A 22,288-nucleotide genomic window follows, 5' to 3' on the forward strand; every position below is an offset into this window, starting at 1 on the left:
GCACCACCCCTTGGATTCGCACGGCTGTTTCTACTTGTGGCCCTCAGAAGAGAATACAGTTTCAGTCACAGTAACATGTACAGCTGGAATGGGTTTAGACTGTGCACACCCTGCAAGATGTGGATCCGTTGTAAATTTGGAGGCCTGAATGCTACTAAACTCAAAGGGAAAAACTAGTAATATTCCTATATCAGAGATTCCAAATGAGTTAAATTCTGGTTACCTGTCGCCCCAGTGGGTACTTGGGAAGAGAAGAGGTAAAGTGATGAAGACATCTCAAAACCAGGAAGTACTTCGTATGGTAAACATGCAAATTTTCTAGTAATGACTGTGTTTCCTCCTAAAAAAGTCATTACAAATATGTAAGTCAGCAATTAATAGAATAATAAAATCTAATTTCCAGAAAACTGATGAGACAAGATTCAGAATTACAAATTAACCTTAAGTCTGAGAATTCATCATGCACACAAAATCTAGGATAACAGCTGGATACTCTTTATTTAGTATCAAGTCTGGTGATATTTTACACATACCAAAACTAAATTAGTTTTGTAACTAACTTTCTCTTGTCTAAAGCACTGCCACAAAGACTTGGCCCCTCAAGAACACAAGTGTGCAAGCGAGCACCTGCTGGACGCTTGCCCACGTCCATCACCTGGAGGGTACCACAGCAAGCGACGGCCGCAGTCCTCTAGCTTCAGGGGCATGACGGGGTGAGATCACCGGAGCCCCCAGTGCCGCCGCGGCTCCATGGTGGTCTAACAGGAGCTCAGCTCCCCGACCTGGGGTCAGCCCACGCCCTCAGCACTGGCAGCAGTCTTAACCACTGCACTACCAGAGGGGCCCCGCGTGCTCTTCTCAGCCCTAGAAAGCTGTGTCGAAAGGGAAGGAGACTGCAGCAGAACACTGCAGGTGACTATGCTACATCTCTGCCTTCTCATTGGGAACCTCCAAAACCGGGTTTGTTCACTTTACCGACTAAGCCGGTGAAACTGAAAATTAGAACCCTGAAGCCAACAGCTTTGTAATTTAGAATCCAAGAAGTGTGATTCGGGAGGCAGTCTTAAGAACCCTATGGGATGACCAATCTCACAGATCAGTTTCAAAAGGCTTTTTTTTGGAGGGGTGATGACTGGGAGTTTTCTAGAACTTTCTGAAATGTTTTAAAAGGGATTTTAAAATACTACACCCTATCATGCATTTTTCATGCTTCAAATCCTTTTATCACTTATTTCTGTAACATTTTCTTAAGAGGATTATGATCTGTGGTACCATCTTCAAATTTTTTCCTCCAATAAGAAGTCAAATAAAAAAACCTTAAGAACTGAGCCGTCTTTTTTCCTGCAATATCCTGCAGATACCCAATATTTCAGTGGTCAACCACGCAGAAAAGAACCCCTCCAGATATGAACGTGCTGTGTTCAGTCACTCAGTCGTGTCCAACTCTTTCTAAACCCATAGACTGTAGCCCGCCAGGTTCCTCTGTCCCTGGGGATTCTCCAGACAATACTGGAGTGGTTGCCATACCCTCCACCAGGGGATCTTCCCAACCCAGGGATCAAACCCAGGTCCCCCGCATTGCAGACAGATTTTTTATCATCTGAGCCACCAGGGGAGCCCAAGAATACTGGAGTGGGTTGCCATGCCCTTCTCCAGAGGATCTTCCCAACCCAGGAATTGAACCCGGGTTTCCTGCATTGCAGAAGGATTCTTTACCAGCTGTGCTACCCGGAAAGCCCCCAGATATTAAGAAACTCAAACAAATCTAAACTATCTAATCTAACAAGTCTGATATACTTTCCTGAACTCTAACTCACTTAGATATCAATTCCTTGGTCAGCAATCTGAGTCATTACTTGAAAGCACAGGGCAAATGAAAGAAAAGCTCTTAGTATCAAAGTTTTTTCCTCCCAGTATTTGAGTTAGTGGGTAATTTCAAAAATCTAGGTCTTCTATCATAACAAAGGGTATTTTAACTGCCACTGTCAGAGTACACATAAGTGCTATTTTCACTATAAGCTGTAACATAGAGATGCATGGAGCCACTAATGGCTTGCCGTGATATGTGACTACATAAGCTTGTAAACAGGGGCACTGTTCCAGAGAAGAAGGAATCTGTTACTGAATAATGACTGTGCTTCATATACCACCTCTTACTTTTGCTTTGTGGGCTAACTATAAATACAAACAACTGGGTGATACAGTAGAAATGAACAACATCTTCACTAAATTTACTTGGATGTGGAGAGAAAAGAAATACTTGACACAGTATGGGCAATGTTCCAGGTTCCAGGAATTAGATGCCCTGGAGTAAGTGGGAGAAGAAAGATTCAAACATGTTTTCTCCCAGACAGTCTTAGTACCTTCACACTTTTCAGCGTGCATCACATCCCTGTGATGACTAGAATTCTAGCCTTGAAAAAACATTTTGTCTTCTTCTGTTTTCTTCCTATAACATGGCAGATATTTCATCTGAGGAAATGGGAGCTCTGATTCCAACACTGAAAATAAAACTGGCTACGCGGGACTAATTGGAAGATCTGTTATACCTCTCTAAGGGATTTTCAACAGTGACTCTGACCATCCAAAATCTCTGACTTAATGTGCTGACTTCAGAACCTAACTCCATATAAGAAAGATTCCACTATTATTTATATCTGTGTGCTTATCAGCTGCAACAGAAAACATCACCAATGACTAACTTAGCTTTTTTATGTAACCTGTCCTCTAAGTTCTTTGTCTTACCGAGACAGCTATCTGCAAATGCCTTTATGTGTGCAGGGTAACAATTCGTAAAGCACTGTATGAACACGCTTTCATAAACTTCAGCCTGTAAGAGGTCCTGATGCAAGAGAAAATCTCCCTCTTAATACATTACAGCAGCATCACACCACGCTCATGCAGAAACACAGCCTGCTGAAATAGCTCTCCTGTTTGCTAGTCATTAAATTTTTCCTCTGGAATCTTTTCCATACCCTAGTCATAGCTGCCATTGTTTTATTTCATAATGGTGTTTGGGTGGTGTTTTCAACAGAGATGCACTGCCTAGAAATATTTATTGTTTACCAAAGAAATGTTTTTTTCTGTTCTGAAAACATGAAGACCTCCTGGTCTCTACTGATCTTTGAGACAGACACAGGAAAACTGAGCCGCAGGAAAAACAGCAGAACCAGTCCCCTTGATCTTCCCAAACATGCCAAACAAGCGCCAACCTCACGTCCTTCCCACTCGCTGTGGCTCTGCTGAGAATTTTCTTCCTCTGGATTCCTGTATGGGATGCTCTGTAACTTCCTCTTTACTCAAAACTCACCTTCTTGATGAGGCTCTTATTTAAAGTTTCCATTTCATTCCCAGTGCACACTGCCAGTATTCCCTTTCTCTCTGTTTTCTTCTTAGCAATTATTACTCACAAAGATGTTTCACCTACTCCCTTCGACAGCAGGTAAGCTCCATAAAGGCGGGGGCTGCTTGTTTTCTTCACTCCTCTACTAGATTAATACTCGGCCCACAGTAGGCGCTCAAGAAGTATTTCCTGAATGAAGTAGTCCGTGAATGAATGGAGGCCAACACGCAGTCTCTTTCCTCAGTAAGAGTAACTGCTGGAAAAAAAGACTGACCACTGTTGTCTTGCTCGATATGGGCCAGATTTAGTAGTTTTTCAAAAGAAGACAAAAGTCTGAATTCATGATATAAAATTTCTCTATTTGTAATTGCTGGCTCAGATTAAAAAAACAAAACCACCATGGACCTAAAAAATCACAGTGATAGACAGCTGTCAGCTACCAATCAATGTGTAGTAAGTTCAGTTCAGTTCAGTCGCTCAGTTGTGTCCAACTCTGCAACCCCATGAACTGCAGCACATCAGGCCTCCCTGTCCATCACCAACTCCCGGAACTCATTACCCAAACTCATGTCCATTGAGTCAGTGATGCCATCCAACCATCTCATCCTCTGTCATCCCCTTCTCCTCCCGCCTTCAATCTTTCCCAGCTTCAGGGTCTTTTCTAGTGGGTCAGCTCTTCACATCAGGTGGCCAAAGTATTGGAGTTTCAGCTTCAGCATCAGTCCTTCCAATGAATACCCAGGACTGATTTCCTTTAGGATGGACTGGTTGGATCTCCCTGCAGTCCAAGGGACTCTCAAGAGTCTTCTCCAACACCACAGTTCAAAAGCATCAAGTCTTCAGCGCTCAGCTTTCCTTATAGTCCAACTCTCACATCCATACATGACCACTGGAAAAACCATAGCCTTGACTAGATGGACCTTTGTTGGTAAAGTAATGTCTCTGTTTTTTAATATGCTGTCTAGGTTGGTCATAACTTTCCTTCCAAGGAGTAAATGTCTTTTAATTTCATGGTTGCAATCACCATCTGCAGTGATTTTGGAGCCCCAAAAAATAAAGTCAGCCACTGTTTCCACATCTATTTGCCATGAAGTGATGGGACCAGATGCCATGATCTTAAGTTTTCTGAATGTTGAGCTTTAAGCCAACTTTTTCACTCTCCTCTTTCACTTTCACCAAGAGGCTCTTTAGTTCTTCTTCACTTTCTGCCATAAGGGTGGTGTCATCTACATATCTGAGGCTATTGATATTTCTCCCGGCAATCTTGATTCCAGCTTGTGCTTCTTCCAGCCCAGTGTTTCTCATGATGCACTCTGCATATAAGTTAAATTAGCAGAGTGACAATATACAGCCTTGACACACTCCTTTCCCTATTTGGAACCAGTCTGTTGTTCCATGTCCAGTTCTAACTGTTGCTTCCTGACCTGCATACAGGTTTCTCAAGAGGCAGGTCAGGTGGTCTGCTATTCCCATCTCCTTCAGAATTTTTCAGTTTATTGTGATCCACACAGTCAAAGGCTCTGGCATACTCAATAAAGGAGAAATAGATGTTTTTCTGGAACTCTCTTGCTTTTTCGATGATCCAGCGGATGTTGGCAATTTGATCTCTAGTTCCTCTGCCTTTTCTAAATCCAGCTTGAACATCTGGAAGTTTATGGTTTACATACTGTTGAAGTCTGGCCTGGAGAATTTTGAGCATTACTTTACCAGCATGTGCAACTGTGTGGTAGTTTGAGCATTCTTTGGCATTGCCTTTCCTGGGATTGGAATGAAAACTGACTTTTTCCAGTCCTGTGGCCACTGCTGAGTTTTCCAAATTTGCTGGCATATTGAGTGCTGGCAATGTGTAATCCAACCGTTTAAATAAGCCATCTCCAGTCACATAAATTATGTCTGTCTGTCATTCATTCAAAATCATTACTGTTTACTCAAATGACATGGCCTCCATCATTAAGGATTACATTTTTATTTTTACAGAAGCCAATGACTATGTAAAACTTAAATATATATATATATCGCTAAATAAAACATGATTAGTAGATTAATATTGTCCATGATACTTAGTTCTTGCATTTATTTCTCTTCTTTCCAGAGTACTTATCACTTTCTTGCCTAGAATTATATGCATGGGGTGAAGGGTGAGCTCAAGAAAACTAAATGAAAGTATGTAAAAGTGACTAAATTTATGCAACTTATTCCTTTCAATTAATTTACCGCTCACTGAAAGCTGGTAAAACAAATTTCAGGATTAAAATGCATCAGCTGTCCAAGAACACAGCATTTTCTCATTTACCGTCTTGGCAGAACTAGGCGTCACTTTTCTCATTAGCGAGAAGCTGAGCTGAAGATGCTGCTGAGGCTTGGCGTCTCGCACGGCAGCTGACGGAGAAGAGCACGCCGTGGGCCCCCAGCTCCCGGGTGGAGGGGGCGCTGACCTCGTCTCTCAGCCCCGTGCGCCCCATACTGCTGCCCGGCATTCATTCAGAAGCATCTGAGGAAGGGTTTGCACTGAGACTGCCAATTTCTCACACACTACCCCATCAACGCCTAGCTTGTCTGATCACGTCTGGTAGTCTGTTAGGAGAGATTTCTTTTTTCCTTCCCTTTATTATTTTTTCAAATAGATTTTCCCCCTTCTCTTGTCCTTTAGTTCTGCATCAAAACAAAACAAAAAACAGAAGAGGCAGGCGGAAGGTGAAAGGCAGGTCTGCACCAAACTCGGGGTAAGCATACTAGATGGTCACCACAAGTCCCTGCCCTGCTTCTAACCTGTTCTGTGACTTCAGATATGTCGCTTCTTTCTCTTGGCTCCAGTTCCTCACTGGAATTCAATAAAATAAGCATGCTGTATCAGGTTATCTTTCTAATAGTAATTATGTTACAACTTTTAAGACATTCTCTTACTTCCAGCTCTTAATGGAGTTTAAATCTAGTTGGGCACATAAGCTCAGAGACACGAAATACTGCAAAGTCAAAATAATAAAACTTCAGCTGTCACCTGCAAGAGACTGAATTTCAGTTTTCTACATACCATGAAGTTTGATGCTTTAAGAAGATGCCACACAGCTTTAAACAAGATTTGAATAAAAATATATAAATTTACTTTCTTACACGAGGTATATGAAATTAGTCACTCATTACATAATGAGCGTAATTAATTTCTTGACAAGACAGGATCAACATGTATAGAAAATTATTACTAATATAGAATGTGGCTGGTTTAGAGGGCACAAGATTAAAATGGACCTAATCTTAGATATGATGTTGGGACAGGCATAAAAAGTACTAATTGGGAAAAGCTGTTAATATTCTCCCTCCACCAAAACATTTCCTCATAGAAAGCAAGAGAATTTTTTACTACTTACTAAAAAAAAAAAACAAAACTTCTCAGTATATCAAAAACTAGCATTTTTATTATCAGATAAAAACTATGCAAATACGATATGAGGCCAAAATCTTCTAAGCTCTCCTTAATATTTGACTTCAAACAAAATTTCAGGCACAGGAAAGAGTAAAAATTTTCTCTCTTATTATGGTGAATTTGAAAGTTCTGTTTAAGGCATGTCTGACAGCTCAATTTCTCATGAAACAGACTTTCATAAATTAAAGATTAAAGTTAAAAAAAAAAGAAAGCTTGATTACTAAAGCAAAACTTTGGAACAAAAACATTATAAAAATATATACAGTCACTGTTCTGCTGTTTCATTTAAATATAGCTGTTTACCATAATAAACTGCCTGATTTAATTTCACTTAAACCTATACACTAAAATGAAATTTTAATGAGGAATCTAAATGATTTAACCAGTCAGAAGAAAAGTTATTAATCTGTTTAATGAACAAGTAAATAAAATTTTAGCATTCTAAAAGAAACTTCAAAGATTATTTGTTAAACTTCTATTATAGGCTTTGAAAGCTATTGGGACATCAGAAGCTTGAATTAATGGGAGCTTGAACAAGCTTATTCTGCTTAAACTTAGAAGAACCTACTTGTGAGCTATGAGAGCATACTTTCCAGGCATTGTACACAGCTGCCTTGGACAGACTACTCAGAAATGAGAAAATGCGCAGTCTTGACTCTTTCATCAAATATACGTGGCCTTCTAATGTCTCACCTTAGTTTGAACTTCTTAATGAATCTTCTACAAATGTACATGGTTAAGTTAGCTAAATTTTTAGATTTAAGTACATTCAAAAAACTCATTCCTAAAGTTTATGAAATACAAAGCTGGTATTATAATTTTAAAGCAGTTATTTATGAAACTAAGGGTCCATAATCTTAAAGGAGTTGAAGTGAGTTTTTCTGTTTGCTTTTTTTTTAACATCTTGATTCCAGTCAGAATACAAGTGAGATGAATCATTTGTTTAGGCTGCCATTTACTAGCTTAGTTCTACACTTAAGAAAACAAGGTAAAAGGAGACAATAAATGCGGTTTTCTTCTAGGGAGTCGTCTAGGCCAGTGGTTCGCAAAGAATGGGCTCCAGCGCAGCAGCCTCAGAAGTGCCTGGGGCAAACTCCTGGGGCAGAGCTCAGGGCGGCACAACCAGAAGCGCTGGGGGCAGGGCCTCGACACACATGTCACAAGGGGTTCTGGTGTGTGCTGCGGTCTCCAGCAGTCACCGAGAGCAGACAGCAAGTAGATTCTTAGAGCAGAAGCAATCTTGATATAAAGAATATAAATTTCACTAGATTACACTTTGAGATCTATGTCTCAGAAATGTAAGTGTAGAAAATGAGCACAAACTAACAGGAGGTAGGTCTATACAACGATATGCTCTATATGACTGTATAAGAGGATTATATATTCTTTGTTATATGTTTTATGTTATATATCCTATGTCACAGAATATATAAAACAGTACATTTAACTGATATCTTAATTTTTATCATGGTGAAAAATAAATAGTAACTATTACTCTTGCCTGGAAAACCCCATGGATGGAGGAGCCTGGTGGGCTGCAGTCCATGGGGTCGCAAAGAGTCGGACACGGCTGAGCGACTTCACTTTCACTTTTCACTTTCGTGCACTGGAGAAGAAAACGGCAACCCGCTCCAGTGTTCTTGCCTGGAGAATCCCAGGGACGGAAGCCTGGTGGGCTGCCGTCTGTGGGGTTGCACAGAGTCGGACACGACTGACATGACTTGGCAGCAGCAGCATTTCTGATTTACATTTATAAAAGTTGTATTGTTCTATTTGTTTTAAACTCACTCCCATTTGCTGAAAAGACTTTGATTGACACTAACCCTATGGAGAAATCGTTACTAGGGGTTATCCAGATTCAGAGATAAGGCTATTAAGGCTTAAACAGGGCAAGTGCCCTCCTTAGGTGCACATGGCTACGGAGCAGTGGGAGCTCAAACGCAGGACTTCTGAGGTGAGTCGACCCCTGTATCACGCAGCACCATGTGATTATCATCGGCATTCCTTTCCAATTGTTTTTATTGTAGAAAAATACACATAAAATTATCACGTATTTTAAACCAAAACTATAGAAAGATAAAAAGAAAAACATCATAATAAAAATAAAATATTCAAAGATATTTTTGGTCTAAACTAGAAAAACCAATACATTAATTTTTCAGAGATAACTTCTGTCCCCTGAATTCAGCAGGTAGCCAACATACAATTTTTTCAGGTTAAAGGTGCAAATCTTTGTTGCTCCTTCATATTTCTTACTACGTAAGTCCCAAGAAAATATACCTCTAAATGATTAAATATGCAATCCCAAAAGGAATATGGCAAAGATGATAACAAACAGGTCTGAAAACTGTAACAAGCATAAGCACAGTACAAATAAATGCTTAGAAAATACACAAAAAGTTACTAAAAAGCAAAGTTAATATTAGACTATAACGAACAGGTTCAAAATTGGGAAAGGAGTAGGCCAAGGCTGTTTGTTGTCACCCTGCTTATTTAACTTATAGGCAGAGTACATCATGCAAAATGCCGGGCTGGATAAATCACAAGCTGGAATTAGGAACACCAGGAGAAATATCAACAACCTCAGATGTGCAGATGATAACCACTCTAATAAAGAGGAGAGTGAAAAAGCTGGCTTAAAACTCAACATTCAAAAACAAAGATCATGGTATCCGGTCTCATCAGGTCATGGCAGACAGATGGGGGAAAAGTGGAAACAGTGACAGATTTTATTTTCTTGGGCTCCAAAATCACTGTGGATGGTGAATGCAGCCATGAAATTAAAAGATGTTTGCTCCTTGGAAGGAAAGCTATGATAAACCTAAACAGCACATTAAAAAGCAGAGATATAATTTTTGCCAACAAAAGGTCCATATAGTTGAAGCTATGGTTTTTCCAGTAGTCATATATGGATGTAAGAGCTGGATCATAAAGAATGCTGAATGTTGAAGAACTGATGCTTTCAAATTATGTTGCTGGAGAAGACTCTTGAAAGTCCCTTGGATAGCAAGGAGATCAAAAGAAATCAACCCTGAATATTATTCACTGGAAGGACTGATGCTGAAGCTGAAGCTCCAGTCCTTTGGCCACCTGACGTGAAGAACTGACTCACTGGAAGACACATATGCAGGGAAAGATTGAGGGCAGGAGGAGAAGGGGGCAACAGAGGATGAGATGGTTGGATGGCATCAGTGACTCAATAAACATGAGTTTGAGCAAACTCAGGGAGACAATGAGGGACAGGGAAGCCTGGAGTGCTCCAGTCCATGAAATAACAGAGTCAGACACGACTGATCCAACGAACACAGCAAATTTCTGCAACAAGCCAGCCTAGACAGTCTCTCCTTTTGTCATCTCAGTGGTTAAAGGTACTCTTTAAAAATCCCTCTTGACCTCTGAAAGTACACTCTTGACAGAAACTTCTAGCTGGAAATACACTTGGCAACTCACTGACTCAACAGAGCTAAGCTGTCTAATCTTAAAAAACTCAATAACATGCACACATCCTTTCCCGCTGGTTCTTAAATTTCCTCTATATTGAAATGACCTACTTTAGTGTCTGAAGACTTCCTACATTGCTCTGAAAAGATTACAGACTTTATTAAAATGATTATTAAATCTAATCTAGAAGTGATTTTATATTATGGCCTAGTGTGGATTCTGCATCAGAAATAATGTTTGATAAAGGCCATTTTGCATTGTGATTATGTATGTAAACTATAGCTGAACAACATCAAAAAGAAGCCATTCTCAATATTTTTTGAGAATTTTTTTAAAAGGAGGTAAATTAGTGTTTACCTGTATAGAACACATGCCCTCCAAAAACTAACATTCTTTTATTCAAAATTTAATACATAGGGAGCCCCACCTGGTGCTTTGCGACAACCTAGATGGGTGGGGTGGCAGGGGAGAGAGGCTTAAGAGAGAAGGGATACACTCGTATATAATTATGACTGATTCACACTGATGTATGGCAGAGACCACCATAACATCGTAAAGCAATTATCCTCCAATAAAAAAAAATTGAAAATAGTTTGTATCAGTAAAACCCACAGAGTGCTAGGGCTTAACTTCAATCTCATCTTAATTTTAGTACAATTTTCTAATAAACTTTTTCCTTAAAAAGATATAAAGAGTCTGAAAATAACTGTGCCCTCACACGTTCTAACTGTAAGGGGCTTGTAAGTACATGAAGGTACATTCATTCAATGAAATAAGATGCCGCTCTTAGAGCTCTCTGTGAAAGAATAAAATGAGAACGTTCTGTAACACTATATATAAAGATAAGCTCAAAATGAACTAAAGACCTAAACAGAAGACTGAAAACCATAAAACTCTTAGAAGAAAACAGGCAGAACACTCTGACATAAATAGTAGTAGTATTTGCTTGGCTCTGTCTCCTAAGGCAAAGGAAACAAAAGCAAAAATAAACAAATGGGATCTAAATTAAACTTAAAGCTTTTGCAAAGCAAAGAAAACCAACAAAACAAAACGCAACTTACTGAAGGACAGTAAATGTTCACAAATGATACTACTGATAAGGGATTAATATCCAACATACACAAACAGCTCATACAACTTCAAAAGAAGACAAACCACCTTATTAAAAAATGGGCAGAACTGAAGAGACATTTTTCCAAGGAGTAAATGCAGACAGGCGACTATCACTTGAAGATTCTCAACACTACTGATTGACCAGGAAATGCAAATCAGAACCACAATGAGAGAGCACCTCACACCTCTCAGAATGGCTATCATCAAAAAGAACACAAGTAACAAATGCTGGCAAGGATGTGGAGGAAAGGAAACTCTCGTACACTGTTGAGAGGAATGTAAACTGGTTCAGACAATGTGGAAAACAGTATGGAGGTTTCTCAGAAAACTAAAAACAGAACTACTATATGACCTAGCAATTCCACTTCTTGATATGTATCTGAAAAAAACCCCAAAATACTAATTTGAAATGATACATGCACACGTTTAACCCAAGTGTCCATCACCAGATGAATGGATAAAAGATGTGGGGACTACATATACAGTAGGATACTACTCAGCCACAGAAAAGAACAGCATTTTTACCATTTGCAACAACATGGATGGACTTATAGGGTATTATGCTAAGGGAAATACGTCAGGCAAATACTGCTCATCACTTACATGTAGAATCTAAAAAACAAACTAGTGAACGTTACAAAAAAGAAACAGACTCAGGGATATGGTTATCAGTGGAGAGAAAGAAGGGTTAGGGGATGTGATTAAGAGGCACAAACTACAATGTATAAAATAAATAAGCTACAAGGATATATTGTACAACAGGGAATATGGCCAATATTTTACAACTATAAGTGGAGTCTAGCCTTTAAAAATTATAAATCGCTGTATAAATCACCTGAAACTTATGTAATATTGTATATCAACTACATCACAATAAAGAAAGTTAATCTAAAAAAAAATAACAATGCCACTCTTTAGTAGTGATATAAAATGATTTCCAAGATTAAGAAAACAAAACAAAATACAAAATAGTGTATGTATTTATCTTCTGTAAGACAGGGGAATAATCCTCCAAAATATGTATAATTACTTGTTACTTGTATATGTGGAAAATATCTCCAGACTAATACATAAGAAACTAGCAACACTGGCTGTATTCAGGGAGGGTAAGCGGGTAGTTGGAGGATTAAGGTGGGAGGGAGGCTTTTCACTGTGTATTATTTTTGCCTTTGAATTATGTACCATGTCCAAGTATTATTTACTTAAGAAAGAAAAAAACTCCCTCTTTTGATATTCCCCATGCTGTATAGCTAACTCATAATTTTCTAAGCTCATCACGTCTTTCCTGGCACTATATTATCAATATGTAATGATATTTTTTTTCCAAATCAAATCAATATCCACTTAGCAGTGAGGCCCTAAGTTGCATGGCTTCTATTTCTAACAGCCCTCACAAGAACATTAAATGAGACCACCTACAGATTCCAAAACCACTATGTGGAAAAGAAAGTTGAGATCTGCAAGTGTTTTCAAAACAGACCACAGGAGAAACCTCATGTTCTAGCTTTTCCTTCTTGATTTAAAAAAAAATAAGTAAAAAGTCTTCCTTTAGAACTGAGGTTTTACATCACCTTTAAGAATCACATTTCTATAGGATTATCAAGATCCAATACTTCACTATGCAAAGCATATTAGAGTGTACAGTTTTTTAAAAATAAAACTCAATAAATTTTTTGTGTATATTCTTTTTAATGAAGGGAAAAAAAGAATAAAACAGCAACAAATATATCCCTATTCCTACCTTCAAAGATCTGTCACTGGTCAACAGTGCAACTTGCTTCTCTGAAGACTGCTTTTCCACATACCTAAAATGTTTACCACCACATACACAACAGAGAACGAGAATTTTAAATGCTTGAATAGCATAGAATACAGAAATAAAGAACTACCTAGATTGGTGGCCACATTCTTTCATTTCTTTTCAAAAATATATTCAAGTCATGGTCAAGTTCTTAAATCAGGTGCATTTCTTAGTCTAGGGGTCTAATATTAAACAAAGGCCATAAACCCCAGAAACAGGAAATGTTACTTATAAAAATTAACTAACAAAACTGTACATTACACCCCCCCTGCAAAAATATTTCTTTATGCCAAATGTCTCAATTAAAAACAAATTGTGTTTCATCTTGCTTTAAATAAAAAAGTTCTTTTTCCTTTAACCACTTCAAAATTAACTGGCTCTGAGATCCCTTATTTTGCCCCAAGTCTTTAACAAGATATACTAAATATGTACTTCTCTTTTTACCTTCTAAATGATGGAAGACGTCGGATGTTTTCACATTGATTAGCTGATAAAAAACGTATTCTCCTCTTGGCTTCTGGGAGATTACAGCACAGAACACTGAGGGGCTGGGAATAGAAATGTTCTAATAGAGAAAGCTGAAAGAAAAGTGAAGATTCAGTATATTTGCTGTATTTGGCAGTAAATCTCTTGCTCCATGTCTGCTAAATATTAAGGTGTTTTTTTTTTTTAAACAGCGAAAGTATTCATGGCACTAATATATTTAATAATGTCACAATAAAACTGCAAACAATGCATTAATGTCTATACACCTAGAATATTTTAGGGCTCCAATTTTGCAGACAAGGTCAGAAAATTGTAATCTTTGAAGTATAAACTGAAAGAAACGAACGTAAGTGGATAGATCAGCTACCTGCAGAAGCTACTTACTTTCAATAACAATAGCTGTGATGCAGATGTGACTGCGGTGTGATCTAACAGTCTAACAGGTGCTCAAATATCCCTAAGAAAATACCAATCTAAAATCAGTGTAAAAACTGGTCTGCTAAATAAATAAAAATGCTACAAGAGCAGAAGCTTTGCTTACTGATTAAAAAAAAAAAAAAAAAAAAACGAAAAATGATGCATATCCAAAGAAAATGTATCTTTTAAGACTCAGTTTTGTCATGGAGGAAAAGACGGCACATATTTGGTAGATACGTGTGGTCGAGTAACTAGAGTGCTGTGGTCTCTCCAGTACAACGGGGACTGAGTTTCCAGCTTCTACCATAACTCGTAAGATGTATTTTACAAGACTATCCACATGTTAAAAACTCCTGACTCTAAGCAAGCTTCTCACCACCAGTTTGGTTTTTCCACGTACTTTGTACCAAAGAGAGAGCTCCCTAGAGAGTGCAGAAAACAAATTCTGGTCACTGGAATACAGTGTTCCCCCCACAAATTCCACACACTAACACCCTCCTTCCTTGCTGACGTACGGTTATATTAATGGGATTATATTTATTTCAAAGTTAGCACTACTTCCTAAACATCAGAAAAGTAAAACCAAACATAACATGGGACTTGCTGGGGAGGAGGGATGGAGCCAAGTCACCTGAGTCAGAGGACAGCTGTAGATGAAACAAGTGTGTTGTCAATATTTGGGTCAATTAACAAGTTGGTCGTATCTACCTAATGAGGGAAGGACTTAAACATACAGCGATTATACGCCCTACTGCACCTCCTACAGAAACAAAGACTTACACACAGTACTTCCCACTGATGACTAAAACATACATTCAAAAAACTAAATTTTAAACATTCAAAACATGAAAATTACGGCATCCGGTCCCATCACTTCAAGGCAAACAGATGGGGAAACAGTGAAAACAGTGACAGACTATTTTCTTGGGCTGCAAAATCACTGCAGATGGTCAGTGCAGCCATGAAATTAAAAGACGCTTGCTCCTTGGAAGAAAAGCTATGACAAACCCAGATAGCATACTAAAAAGCAGAGACATTACTTTGTTGATAAGTCAGGTCCATATAGTCAAGGCTACGGTTTTTCCAGGAGTCAGGTATGGATGTGAGAGCTGGACCATAAAAAAGACTGAGCACCTAAGAACTGATGCTTTTGAACTGTGGTGTTGGAGAAGACTCTTGAGAGTCCCTTGGACTGCAAGATCAAACCAGTCAATACGAAAGGAAATCAACCCTGAATATTCATCAGAAGGACTGATGCTGAAGCTCCAATACTCTGGCCACCTGATGTGAAGAGCTGACTCATTAGAAAAGACCCTGATGCTGGGAAAGATTGAGGGCAGGAGGAGAAGGGGACGACAGAGGATGAGACGGTTGGATGGCATCGCTGACTCAATGGACATGAGGTCTGAGCAAGCTCCAGGAAGTGGTGAAGGACAGGGAGGCCTGGCGTGCTGCAGGCCATGGGGTCACAGAGTCAACACGGCTGAGCAACGAACAGCAGCTGAGGATCAGGAAAATTGGGTGGACTGGGTACTGAGATTCTGCTGTCCGATCCTGGCCAAGCTACTCAATCTCAGTCTCTGCTTCTCAAGGGCACAACTGAAGATAATAATACATATCAATGGTGCAATGCTAATACTTAATAAAGTACCTAACATAAACAATAACAATAATCATCTAATTGGATCCCTTCATCTTACAGATGAGAAAACTGAGACACGGAAAGATGAAGTAACCTGGTTAATGTTTTATTAATGAACCGTCTTTATTCACACTCACTCATTTCTGTTTCTGGCTGCCTGGGTCTTCGCTGCTGCACTTTCCCTGGCTGCAGTGAGTGGGGCGATTCTCTAGCGGGCGCGTGCAGGCCTCTCACTGTGGCGGCCTCTCTTGCCGCACACACAGGCATTAGGCACACAGGCTTTCGTCGCTGCAGCACGCGGGCTCAACAGTCCCGGGGCGTCTTCCCCACCCAGGGATCAAACTCGTGTCCCCAGCATTGGCAGATGGGTTCTCAACCGCTGGACCCCCAGCAAAGTCCTGATGTGCTTTTTTCCACTCACGTTCTCAATGGCATGTGAGCCTACAGTTTACATTTCCTTTTCCTTCGACGGCAGTGAGACAGTCTCCTGCTGGTCTTCCTTCCTGTTTCTAGCGTCCTTTTCTGTGGCTCACTCACAGGCAGCCTGCCTTCGCGGTCTGCTCTTGGTCCTTTCCTCACTCCTCTAGGTGATACTTCATCCTCACGGCACAGCTTCAACCAGCTGCCTTTCAATGATAAATCCTAAGAATTTCTAGTCCAGATCTTTCTCCTGGGTACAAATTTTTATATCCAACGTGCCCTAAATTTACCATCCACAGAAAGAAACATTCTTTTCACAAATGGGTCCTTGGCTTTATTTTAACATGTACACTTAATAAAGGGTACTGAACTCCAAACCATCTGCTAAGCTAGAACCTGTGTGTACGTAAGACGCTCCTCTCTTACATATCCCATCAGCCACAAGATTCTGTCTCCTCTTCAGATCTGTCTCCTTCTCCCTGGTCTCGCCATCACTACCTTAGTTTGGCCCTCATCCTAATTGTCTGGACTGCCATGCTGTGCTCAGTTGCATCCAACTCTTTGCGACCCGTGGACTGTAGCCCGCCAGGCTCCTCTGTCCATGGGATTCTTCAGCAAGAACTACGGGAGTGGGTGACCATTCCCTTCTCCAGCAGAACTTCCCAACCCAGGGGTCAAACCTAGGTCTCCGGCACTGCAGGCGGACTCTCTGCCGTCTGAGCCACCAGGGGAGCAGGACCCCTCCCGCGGAGCTCTCCCTCCGCCGCCGCCTTTCCGGCCTCGCCCCAGCAGGCTCCTGGCCTCAGGATGCGCTTCTCTTCGCTGCGGAATCCCCAGGCGTGTTCCTCCAACAGCCCGGACTACTCAAGAGCTGCGCCTCTGCTTTTCTGCCTCCTTCAGTAAACAAGAAATCTGACACAGAGATTTCTTTGTCCTCTGTATCTCCAGGGCTTAGCCCAGTGCTTGACTTAACAACAGACTCTCCATAAACACTTACGAAGTAAATAAATAAATGAATGAAATGAAATGAATGAGAGAAGTAAAATTAGAAAGTTGTTATATCTCAATTTCATTTAATATCACAATTCCCTGGTGGCTCAACTGGTAAAGAATCCACCTGCAATGTGGGAGACTGGGTTTGATCCCTGGGTTGGAAGATGCCCTGGAGAAGGGAAAGGCTACCCATTTCAGGATTCTGGCCTGGAGAATTCCATGGACTGTGGAGTCCATCGGGTTGCAAAGAGTTGGACACGACTCTGTGACTTTCCCTTCCTTCTCACTGCTAAGGTAAATAATATTTTATTCCTTTAAAATACTTTTAAAAAGTCTAAGTTGAAAAAACAAGACACATATTCGCCATAAGAGCTAACACTCTTGTGTAATAAAACACTATAGTGTTTAATGTAAAGGAAGAATACATCAGAGTAAAGAAATGATTTGTGATCTTCAAGGCACCACATGAACATGAGACATCCTACTGTACTCTTGGGCTGAAGATTACTAATACATAGGTTTTAATGAACTTGACAAATAGCATGTGTTCACAACAATTACACTTTGCTAAGGTATTTCAGGTAGTGGCCAAGAGAAGGAAGTACTATTAACTTTGAAATTACTGGAGAATGGGGTCTGTTTTTAAATTAGGTGTTATTTAGATTAGGTTCATGAATTTTCTTTTGGCAATTTATGAAACCTTAGTGGAAATGCACTCACAGTACATAGGAATAAATAAAATGAACCCACACATGTGCAGGGCAGCGCAAGCTACAGTCTATAGCCCATTTTTATAGACTCAGGAACTGTGATGGAGAAGGCAATGGCACCCCACTCCAGGACTCTTGCCTGGAAAGTCCCATGGACGGAGGAGCCTGGTGGGCTGCAGTCCATGGGGTCGCTAGGAGTCAGACACGACTGAGCAACTTCACTTTCACGCACTGGAGAAGGAAATGGCAACCACTCCACTGTTCTTGCCTGGAGAATCCCAGGGACAGGGGAGCCTGGTGGCCTGCCGTCTGTGGGGTCGCAGAGTTGGACATGACTGAAGCGACTTAGCAGCAGCAGCAGGAACTATAAGTCATTTTTTGCACCTTTAGAAAGGGTTGTTTTAAAAACGTATTTCTCGGGCTACGTGGGGTCTCAGCTGTGGCCGTGGCACCTTCGCTGCACCACGCAGGGTCTTTCCTTGTGGTGCGCGGACTCTAGCTGCAGCACACGGCTCTCCACAGTGTGCGGGCTCAGTCGCTCCCAGGCAGGCGGGATCCAAGTTCCCCAACCAGGGATAAAACCCACATATGCACTGCAAGGCAGATTCTTAACCGCTGGACCCCCAGGGAAGTCCCAATACGGTTATGTTCAAAAAATAGGAAGATGTTCAACAGAGACCACATGTATCATGCAAAGCCAAAAATAGTTAACATACAGCCCTTTAAAGAAAAACTTTGCTGACCCTTTATATACATCATTTCTTAGGTAGAGAAGCCCATTAGTGCTCATCAGATTCTCAAAAAAGTAAGTCCCCCCTTCCTCCCCCACCAAATGATTAAGAATCACTGGAAAGGAGAGAGGTCTTTTTCAATTAATATTCTAATTAACATATTCCCTACATTTTGATGCAAGATAACAAAGGATTCACCAAACACAGAATAATATAACTTGAATTTACATAGCCAGATCTTGCCATTTAAAATGCCTAATTATCACACTAAAAAGTCAGTCTGAAATAACACACAAATTTATTTAGAATCAGCTTGTGAACTTTCAAACCTACTAGTGTCTTCTTACCTGAAGTCCTTTTATAAAGTTTTGAATTGAGAAATCATGATACAAAAAGATGTTGGTCAGAGTCTGCAACACTTTTCCACTTAGCTTAAATGGAAACTCAGCGGTAAGAAGAAGCTGAAAGAGAGAAAAGGAAGGCAGGACATACTCCCTGTTAGTCTTGACTCTTCATAAACATCAAGTAAATAATGAGGCAAAAAGTGATGCTGTAACACAGTACCTATGAAAGCCATAGCAGTAGCTAGATTTTTTGTAGGACAAATATCGACCAAAACGTTAAAATAATTTATAAAACAGTAACAAGAGAAGTAGTTATTCATTCTACACCTTCAAATCAAAGATGTCCGTCTTCCTCCATCCAACTCCTCATTTGTAAAAGTTATATTAAAGTCTATCAAAAAAATATCACATATACAATCTCTTTTCTCCCATCAGAAGTCACTGAAGAAGCTGTAGGCTTTGGCAATTTTTATTATTTGATAAGATTTCTTTTTCATCTATGCACAGTAATGAAGGGTAACACATTATGTACTGCTGAATGAGAAACCTAAAATTAACAGGTGTCTATTTAAAAATTATTAAATTGGTAAATTTGTATCACTCAGCTAATTTTCAATGGCTGCACTGAAGATTTTAAATCTGAAAATGAAGTCATACTAGGCTTTTCAAACTGAAGCAGAGTTATAGAAGGCCAACTGAATTTGGTCACAACCAAGCAACTTTAAATACTGAAGCTGGAAAAATTTCCCTCAACTGTCAGTGGATACCACCTTTAAGGGGAAAAAATGTCAAAGTGGTTATTAGATAAGTGGGAGGTCATTATCAGTTTAAATTACACAGCAGTTCAAAGCACTTCTTCAAGGAGTTGCGCTCAGCGACAATTCACAGATGGTCAATACTAAAGAAGAGCATTTCCACTCAAGTAGAAGCAGAGAGCTGAGCTCTGGGAATGCCTTGGTACTTACTTTTTGTCATGAGCAGCATGACAGGAAAGAGTCCATGAAAACTCCAAATCATTTAACATAAAGTGTAAGTGTCAAAACATTGCTACTGTTACTCGGGAGTCATTAAATTCTGTAAAAATTTATTTTAAAAACCTGTAATTTTCCATTGAGTAATGACTAGTTAATAGGTAGGTAGGTATAGAAAGATATGATTACTTTTTCCATAAAGCTTATATTTTAAGTGAAGAGACCAAACTATACATTATAAAATAAATAAAAATACTAAAACATGTATAGGAACATATACAATATCACAGTGAGACATACAGAAATTTATCACTAACGTTTATATTTATAATCTACTCTTGGAAGTTTTCTTTTCATCCTATTGCACTGGTACAATTTTTTCTTTTTACCTTATCAAGTACTGCAGTCAGGTGCTCCTTACAAGACAAAGACTGGAATAGCTCTATACACAACAGAGATGATACCGCATGAGGAAGCAGCCGATGGATGACAACAGGAGATGTGGCAATTCCAAAAATGAGTATTAGCGGAAATTCATGGAGATGTTGACTAGTTTTCAAAGGAAGTTACAAAAATGGAACGTCTTTAGCAAATATATTTCAATACATCATATTTTAAAATAAGACCACCTTTATTTAATGCCTACTTTATAACACATTGCTAAGGAAGATCATTCTAAATAATAAAAAATTTTAGGTCACTCATTTTCCTCTGTTATGGGAGCACAGAACCAGCTATTTCCCAGACATTTTAGCTCTGAAATCAATCTATTTAATAGATCCTCTCATTTTAGTAATAAGAACATGGTGGTCCAGAGAGACCGACTGCTTCCCTCTTAGGTTATACAGAATCAAGTGTTAAAAGAAGTGTCAGATACTACTCAAATTCTCATCCAAAGTTTGAGCCATACCCACAGTCTTCCTCATGGTTAGACATCGAGCCTAAGAGCTCAGTAACACGAAGCTCACTAATGTATGGACATTTCTACACACTGTGGCATCCCGCCATAATAGCTAAGCTTTAGAAAAATTTTCTTAAAAACATGTAAGATACTTTTAATGGACATAATTTAAAATGTGACATCCTTTCCCTGCATTCTTAGCTCACACTCACGGAACACGCTTTATTCCCAGCACCACCAGGACGAACACACACGCCCTGCGCAGACCAGAGCAGCAGTGCTCCCCGAAGCCCTCGGCATCGCGGCCGGGGATTTCATCTGTTCCCTGCTATGGGCTACTGCTTCTCTCTTCTCCCGGCATGCAGGCCTCCTCTCACGGTATGAAGTGCTAGGACTCTATTACTGCTTAAGTTTTCCCTTCTTACTTTCGATAGTAAAACCAGTCCCAAGTCTGAGTTCCAAAAAGTACAGCTTTTATATCACTATTCTGTACTGTGCATTTTTTCATCATGTTAAATCTGTTCAGTGTCAACATTAAGAGAAATCTTAAGAATCTGGAAATCTTAGTTTCAAATGGGGGGTGGGGGAAGGACTATCAAAGTAAAAATTATATTAATATTAGTAGATTCTCACACAATATAGGTTTATGCAAATGTGGCTGCAACTATTAAGCAAGTTAACATACAGAAGATGCCAATATAAATTACATCAAAAAAATGTACCACAAGAAAAGCATGTCACTGGGTTTTTAAATAGGGTTAAGTTATTTTAATTCCAAGTCTCACAGGATTGTCTTGAAGTTCCAGTAAGATCATAAGTTGTTTCTCATTAGAAACCCATATAAAATAATGTTATTTAAAAAAAATTTCTTGCTCAGTAGAGACATATGTAACTCAGACCTTCTAAGTGGAAAGGTATCAGAAAATAAGACAAGAATAGCTCAACCTGGAGTAGCTCATCCATCTAGCAGGCAAGTAAGAAACACACAACCTTGGGAGAGAAACTACATTTCATTCTGCTTTATCATTCTAACTAAAAACTGGCTAACTTGACTTTTGAGTCTCATTTTTGGATCAAAAAGCACATGAAAATCTGATAGGAGGTTTTAAACATTCAATTTTATAAACAATTTGAAACCATCCTGGTTTCAATACATTAGCATCAAAATGAAGATTAAACTGCTATGCATTTTCTCTGCAAAAGGTTGTTTTTGAGTTAAAAATTATAAGTCTTCTTAATAAAAAGGTTTGTGAAAAAGCCAGAAGATACGGCCTCTACCTGCTGATAGTGATAAAATCTTGGAGTACTTTGGTGGCGAAGCTTTCCACATCCTTTAGGACAAGCACAACAGGAGGAGACTGACACTGCCAAGAGGTCCTCTTTCTCCTCTGCACTTTGGGGTCTGCCTTCTTTCGAGCCACGGGGGAAACAAAGAGTTAAAAGTAAGCTTTACCACCCAAACAATGCTATAATGCCACAAGTTGATACACTGTCCTTCATATTTCACAGCAACATTATTCCTCTTATTTCTCTCACATAATAAAGAGAAGTTCA

The 22,288-nt window shown here is 39.5% G+C and overlaps 1 protein-coding gene across 5 annotated transcripts in view; it reads right to left on the reverse strand.

The window, feature by feature from the left end:
- ORC3 (origin recognition complex subunit 3) overlaps window positions 1–22,288 on the reverse strand; it is a 64,220-nt gene that overhangs the window by 25,049 nt on the left and 16,883 nt on the right. For 3 of the 5 annotated variants that reach the window (XM_020879126.2, XM_020879125.2, XM_020879128.2), the window contains exons 7-12: window positions 22,013–22,143; window positions 20,223–20,382; window positions 18,866–18,979; window positions 13,564–13,697; window positions 13,060–13,123; window positions 224–340 (exon numbers count right to left, since the gene is read on the reverse strand). In XM_020879126.2, the coding sequence (XP_020734785.1) occupies window positions 224–340; window positions 13,060–13,123; window positions 13,564–13,697; window positions 18,866–18,979; window positions 20,223–20,382; window positions 22,013–22,143 (720 nt within the window). The remainder of the gene's footprint in view (window positions 1–223; window positions 341–13,059; window positions 13,124–13,563; window positions 13,698–18,865; window positions 18,980–20,222; window positions 20,383–22,012; window positions 22,144–22,288) is intronic. The other 2 variants (XM_020879127.2, XM_020879129.2) reach the window with 2 other exon arrangements.

Source organism: Odocoileus virginianus, chromosome 19 (assembly GCF_023699985.2).
Source record: "Odocoileus virginianus isolate 20LAN1187 ecotype Illinois chromosome 19, Ovbor_1.2, whole genome shotgun sequence".
NCBI lineage: Eukaryota > Metazoa > Chordata > Mammalia > Artiodactyla > Cervidae > Odocoileus > Odocoileus virginianus.